The sequence below is a fragment of the Camellia sinensis genome, chromosome 4 (genome assembly GCF_055761805.1).
Source record: "Camellia sinensis isolate YWXY chromosome 4, ASM5576180v1, whole genome shotgun sequence".
Taxonomy (NCBI): Eukaryota; Viridiplantae; Streptophyta; class Magnoliopsida; order Ericales; family Theaceae; genus Camellia; species Camellia sinensis.
The window spans coordinates 60,010,338-60,016,807 of NC_138964.1; the positions used below are offsets into that span (position 1 = coordinate 60,010,338).

The window sequence follows — 6,470 nt, forward strand, 5'->3', positions numbered from 1 at the left end:
CTTGCTCATCTTCTATTTCTGTTCGGTTTGCGTCTGCATGGATTCCTTGATTCAATTGATGACAATTCACAACTGCCAGGTCGGTTGTGCCGTACAATTTGACGAGCTAAAATCACCTTAAACATTTGCTAATCAGTAGTAGTTCGGTTCCATGAACTTTCAAATGAATTGACGTCTTAACTCTTTCGAGCAAAATATGCTCGGCCTTAATTAGTTTGTAAATTTCATGCAATTTCGATGTGACCGAGCAAATTCAGCTCGGCTTCTTATCCGTTGGACAAAGTTCCAACATTCCGAATTCTGCCGAGCAAACTCCGCTCGTTTTCCATATTGGGCAAGACACCAATATGTCCATTGGGCCGAGCAAAATCAGCTCGGCCCCTACACTGGGCAAAACACCAATGTTTCAGTTGAGTTGGTCATGACGCCAACATTTCAACCGGGCGAGAAAAACCATCTCGGCCCTAATGCGAATGGGGCCATATGCCAATTAAATCGTTGGACAATGTTCCAACTGTTTGTGCGGTCTGCATTCATTCCAGCAAGAGGGAATCAGTCCGGTCCCATTCAGGTCGGTCTCTTGCCCCTGGTATTCATAATTGCCTTGCGTCCTTGCGAATCCATTGTACAAAGATGTAATTCCAAACAACAGGAGGGTTATTTTTCATTACAAAAGCATTGCTATCCTTTACATTAAGGCCTCGTTTGGGAACAGGCTAATTTAGTAACTTTTTGGCTATTTGGCCAAAATATGAGCTAAAAAAAACTAATATGTTTGGAATGACTTTTTGACTTTTTACGAAAAGATGTGCAAAAAGTAGAGAGAATTTGGTATGAGTTGTTGACTTTTTAGCTAATTTAGTAACTTTTTGGCTAAAATAGAGAGTTCCCAAACGAGGCCTAAGTGCCAAAAGGCTAAAGGTCTAAAAAAGCTAAACAACACAAGCAAATTACATCTTAAAAGTAAAAGACCTTAAGGTTGGCGGTATTCCAAGGTCTGGGGACAGCCTTGCCATCCATATCTTCCAGATGGTACGCCCCTTTACCAGCAAGACCAATCACCTTGTATGGTCCTTCCCAATTTGCACCGAGCTTTCCTTCGCCAGGGACCACTGTGTTGCCAAGCACCTTTCTTAATACCCAGTCCCCGATCTTGAACATCCTGGGGTGCATAGCCTTGTTGTATTTTTTGGAGAGTTCTTGTTGATAAGCCGCTATGTGGATCAATGCTCGCTTCCTCTTTTCTTCAGCAAGGTCCAACTCCAATGCCACCGCTTCATTATTCAGATCTGGCTGGAAACTTTCAGAGCGGATGGTTGGCATGCCAATTTCCAACGGGATGATGGCCTCCATGCCGTAGGCCAAAGTAAATGGTGTTTCCTCGGTTGATCGCCTCGGCGTAGTGCGGTATGCCCAGAGCACATTAGGGAGTTCTTCAGCCCACTTGCCCTTAGCCTTCGCAAGCCGCTTCTTCAGCCTATCCGGGATAGTCTTGTTTGAGGCCTCTGCTTGACCATTTGACTGAGGATAGGCCGGCGTCGAGTTGTAGAACTCGATCTTCAACTCTTCGCAAAATCCGCGAAAGAGTTTACCATCGAATTGAGCGCCATTATCTGAGATGAGGGTCTGGGGTATACCGAAACGGGTGATCACGTTTTGGTATACAAACTTCTTCACGTCCTCTTCCCTTATGGTCGCTAGTGGCTTAGCCTCAACCCACTTGGTGAAATAGTCGGTGGCGGCGATGAAGAACTTACGGTTGCCCAGTGCAGCTGGTAGTGGCCCAACAATATCCAACCCCCAAAGCACGAACGACCAAGGACTTGTGAGAGGGAGCAAATCTCTAGCCGGCTGATGGATCTGGTGGGCGAACTTCTGACACTTCTCACACCTACGAACATATTTTTGCGCATCTGCCTGCATGCACGGCCACTAATAACCCTGAGAAATTCCTCAGTAGGCCAAGGATCTGCCTCCAGTATGGCTACCACAGATGCCCTCATGTATCACATAGAGGAAAGCCTCCACCTTGGTGGGGTGGACGCATTTCAAATACGGGCCGGTGAAAGATTTCTTGTACAAGGCCCGGACGGGGAGAGCCAAAACCGCTCTGATTTTGCCCGGATCTTGTGTGCCGCCTTCTTTTCTTCTGGTAGAATTCTATCTTTCAGGAAGGCGATGATAGGATCCATCCAAGAAGGGCCCAAGTCGGTGCAGAGTACCTCGGTTGATTCTAGTTCCTCAATGCTTGGCCTTGGTAAAAATTCTATCATCAAGGGGTTAGGAAAAGCTGTCCGGGCAGAAGCAAGTCCGGCCAATTCATCAGCCGCGCTGTTGTCCTCACGGTCGATTTGTTCCAACCTTATTGTAGCGAACTTGTTGATCTCTGTGCGTACCAGCGCCTGATACTTGGCCATTCTTTCGTCCTTTGCTTCATACTCCTCTGAGACCTGATTGACCACCAACTTGGAATCACTAAATACCATAAGGGCCGTGGCTTTCATTCTCAGCGCGCTTCTTAGTCTGGCAAGGAGAGCTTCATACTCAGCCTCGTTGTTGGATGCCGGGAAGCTGAGTGTAATTGTCTGCTCGATGATCAGCCCGTCCGACGAGTTCAGCACGATGCCCAGCCCGGCCCCATGTCTGTTGGACGCCCCATCAACGAAGAGCTTCCACATCTCGCCAATAAACAGCTTCCAGCAATCAGAGGGGTTCTGGGAGCTTCTCATTTCCAAGTCTCTGATCGGTTCATTCTCGTCGGACTTTGTTAGTCCGGTCATGCTCGTCCCTTTTCCTACTTGCGAACCAACGCTCGTTTCTGTTGCAAGAACCATGGGTTGTGCTGAATTCGCACCAAGCAAATCAACCGGGCATACTGGATGCATCCCAGGGCAAATTTCGCCACAAAGTCGACAAGTGCTTGAGCGTTGATTGCGGTGCGCGGTTGGAACTTGATGTCATATTGCCCTAATTCCACGGCTCATTTCAAAATTCTCCCAGTGAAGTCTGCCTTTTCAAAAAGCACTTTAAGCGGGAACTCGGTTAACACAACTATTGTATGGGCATGAAAATAGTGTGCCAACTTTCTTGACGCCATTATTAGGGCCAGCGCCAATTTTTCCAAGGGAAGATATCTTGTTTCGGCTGGGAGAAGAGTCTTGCTTACATAGAAGATCGGTAGGTGCTGGATGTCTTCAGCACGCACCAATACCGCGCTGACTGCGTGTTGGGAGACAGCCAAGTAGAGGTACAACTCTTCGCCTGGCTGAGGCGTGACCAAAATAGGGGCTGAGGAGAGATATGCTTTCAGGTCTGCTAGTGCGCGGTCGCACTCGTCATCCCAGAAGAACTTGGACTTCAGAGTTTTAAAGAAGGGCCTGCAACGATCAGAAGACCGGTTGATAAATCTGTTCAGCGCGGCTGCCATCCCGGCAAGATGTTGCACGTCCTTCGTGGAGTTGGGGCGCTCCAGGTCTTGTATGGCCTTGATCTATGATGGGTCAGCTTCAATCCCTCGATTTGTGACCAGAAAACCCATAAACTTTCCGGTGCCAACTCCGAAGGCGCACTTTGTGGCATTCAAACGAAGCTTGTGGAGCTTAAGTATAGCGAACATCTCTGCAAGGTCGGCGAGGTGTTGAGACTTCTCCTTACTCTTCACCACCATGTCGTCGATATAAGCCTCCATTGTTCGGCCCAGAAGAGGAGCGAACATCTTCGTTACCATCCTCTGAAAGGTCGCCCCGGCGTTCTTTAGTCCGAACGGCATGACTTTGTAGCAATATAAGCCTCTGGGGGTTGTGAACGACGTGATCTCTCTGTCCGGTTTATATATGACTATCTGGTGGTAGCCGCGATATGCGTCCAGGAAGCTAAACCTCTGATGGCCAGCGGTTAAGTCCACCAGCTGGTCAATTCGTGGGAGGGGAAAGCTATCCTTGGGGCAAGCTCGGTTGGCAGTCTTGTAGTCAACGCAGACTCGCCACTCGCCGTTCTTCTTCGGAACAACCACCGTGTTGGATATCCACCGAGGGTACTGCACCTCCTCTATGGCCCCAGCTTCCAACAAATTCTTTACTTCCTCTGCGACCACTTCAGCATGGTGCAAGGCTGAGCGGCGTGTCCTTTGAATGACTGGCCGTGCATTAGAGAAGACATTCAACTGATGACAAATGAAGCTCGGGTCGATGCCGGGCATATCGTAAGGCGTCCAGGCAAAGGCCTCCAAATTGGAAACCAAGAAGTTGACATAATCCATCCGCTCGGCGCTAGGCAAGGATGATCCCAACAGGAAGAATTTAGTCGGATCGTTCTCGTCATTGTGCACTTCCACCAAATCTTCGACCGACTTTTCCTCGGCCTTTCTTCCTACGTCTTCAAGGACCTCTTTGCCCTCGGGCCCTTCAATCATTTGGACGAACCCTTTGGCCGCTCGGCTGCCATTTACCGCAACGAAGCATTGTTTTGCCATCACCTGGTCTCCCCAAACTTCCTCTACTTGTCCGCTCGGTGCCGGAAAGCGCATGACTTGGTGGAAGGTCGAAGCAACTGCTTGCATAGCGTGCAGCCAATCCCTGCCTAAGATCAAGTTGTAAGTTGATGGAACTTTAAGCACCCAGAACTCTACCTACTTCACGACCGATCCCGCTTTGACCGGCAAAATAATCTTTCCGATTGGCCATTCTGGCTGTGAGTTGAAGCCGACCAAAGAGGACGTTGCGGGGGCCAAGTCCTTGTCTTCCAACTTCATTTGTTTAAACGCGTCATAATACATAATTTCTACCGAACTCCCCTGGTCGATCAAGATTCTCTTGATGTCAAAGTCTTTGACGCGTAGAGTGACCACTAAAGCATCATTGTGCGGCATCTGAACTCTTTCCAAGTCCTTGGTTGAGAATGAAAGGATGTCCCTTTCTTCGGTCTTTCCTTTCTTCACAGCGGGCTGAACAGAGAGCACTTCCCTCATGTGCTCGGCCTTCTTAATCATCCCTCTCAGCTTGCAAACCCTGGCCGGTTCAATGATACCGTGGATGACGTTGATTACACCTTGCGGGGGCGCTTCTAGGGCGGCCAGGCCGTTTGGCTCGGCTTGGTCCGCTGGCGTGGCCTTGATGCCCCATCTATGTATTGGTCAAGATACCCCGCCGCCACCAACTCCTCTAAGTGTTGCTTGAACGGCAAGCTGTCCTCTGTTCGGTGCCCCCGTTCTTCATGAAAGGTGCAGCGATATTTTGAATTGAAGCCCCTCTGCGCACTCCCCAACTTGGCCAGCCAACGGACGAAGGGTTCGCCTCGAATCTCGCTCAAAATGTGGTAGATGGGGATTTTAAACATCGTGGTGATCCCAGTCCACGCCTTCAATTTTCTTTTGGCATTCTCCGCTGCATCACGGGGAGGGTCAGCCCGGTCGTTTCGGCAGCCCTTGATTCTGTCATCACGGTTTGAACCATGGCGCTGGTTTTTCGACCGGTTGTTTGAGCGGTTATCCTCCTACCCAACCGAGTGAACTTTCCCCGCAACCCTCCTATTCGCCGCGACCGGATTTGCCTTCTCGGTCGCGGAGGCGGCATCATCCTCCACACGAATGTGCTCGTTGATCCGCTGCATCAATGACTCCATGGTTGTAGGTTGATGCATCGTGAGTGAATCTCGCAGCCTATGTCCGACTAGGAGACCTCGTTTGTACTGAGTGATCGCCAGATTAGTGGGGCAGTCGAGGATCTCATTGTAAGTTTCCCAGTATTTCGCATTGTATGCTTTCAACGAACATCCAGACTCCATATTGACGCCCAGGAGATGGTCGACCTTCTTCGGCGTTCGTGTGTTGGTCTTGAATCTGGTGACGAAGGCTTCCGCTAGTTGCTGCCACCCCTCAATACTCCCCTCCAGGAGCCTTTCGAACCATTTCAAACCCAGCTCTCCCAAGCTTGCTGGGAATATGAGGCACATCAAGGCGTCATTCCGCCGGTGTCCAGCCATTACTTGTCGGTAATGGCTCACGTGCATGTATGGATCCGTCTTGCCGTCGTACAAAGTGAACTTTGGCTGGTGGAATCCGGCGGGGAGTGGCGTACTCTCAATCTCTGGAGACAGCGGTGTGGCTGTAACTCGCGCCAGCTCTTTGTCCACCAGCGCAGGGGCCATCACTTTGGGGGCTGGCATCGCCACTTCCTCACTGTAACGAACTGGAGCGCTTAACCTCTGCAATGCCGGCACTCTCCGAGCCTCCTGACAGCGCGCCCTCTCGTCCAATACATCCCTCAAGTCCCTGGAATGTGTGGAGAAAGAGGATCCCGATGTCGGCGTCGGGCGTGAGGGGCGGTATGTGCTGTCGTGAGAGAGGGACCTGCCATTTCCTTGGTCGGAACCTCCAACCCCATAGTTCCTGGTGATGGAGAGAGAGTGGGTCCTCCCCTGGTGGCGACTGCTGCAACGAGGGGACGGGGTGCGCTCACTGAGGTTGCCCTCTC

The 6,470-nt window shown here is 50.5% G+C and overlaps 1 protein-coding gene across 1 annotated transcript; it reads right to left on the minus strand.

Moving 5' to 3' along the window:
- Positions 1–957: 957 nt before the first annotated feature.
- On the minus strand, positions 958–4,411 carry LOC145823792 (uncharacterized). The gene is made up of 4 exons (XM_082923313.1): positions 3,991–4,411; positions 2,223–2,875; positions 1,449–1,917; positions 958–1,289 (listed from the first exon to the last, which is right to left on the minus strand). The coding sequence occupies exons 1-4, from the start codon at positions 4,409–4,411 to the stop codon at positions 958–960; spliced, it is 1,875 nt and encodes a 624-aa protein (XP_082779439.1).
- Positions 4,412–6,470: the final 2,059 nt, after the last annotated feature.

Excerpts from the sequence above, each read along its gene's own strand:
- LOC145823792 (XM_082923313.1), bottom strand. The coding sequence starts at position 4,411 with ATGATTGAAGGGCCCGAGGGCAAAGAGGTCCTTGAAGACGTAGGAAGA. Across the intron at positions 1,918-2,222 it reads AGGAACTAGAATCAACCGAG|GCAGATGCGCAAAAATATGT; the intron begins GTACTCTGCACC and ends CCGTGCATGCAG. Across the intron at positions 1,290-1,448 it reads GCGGCTTGCGAAGGCTAAGG|ATCTGAATAATGAAGCGGTG; the intron begins GCAAGTGGGCTG and ends GTTTCCAGCCAG.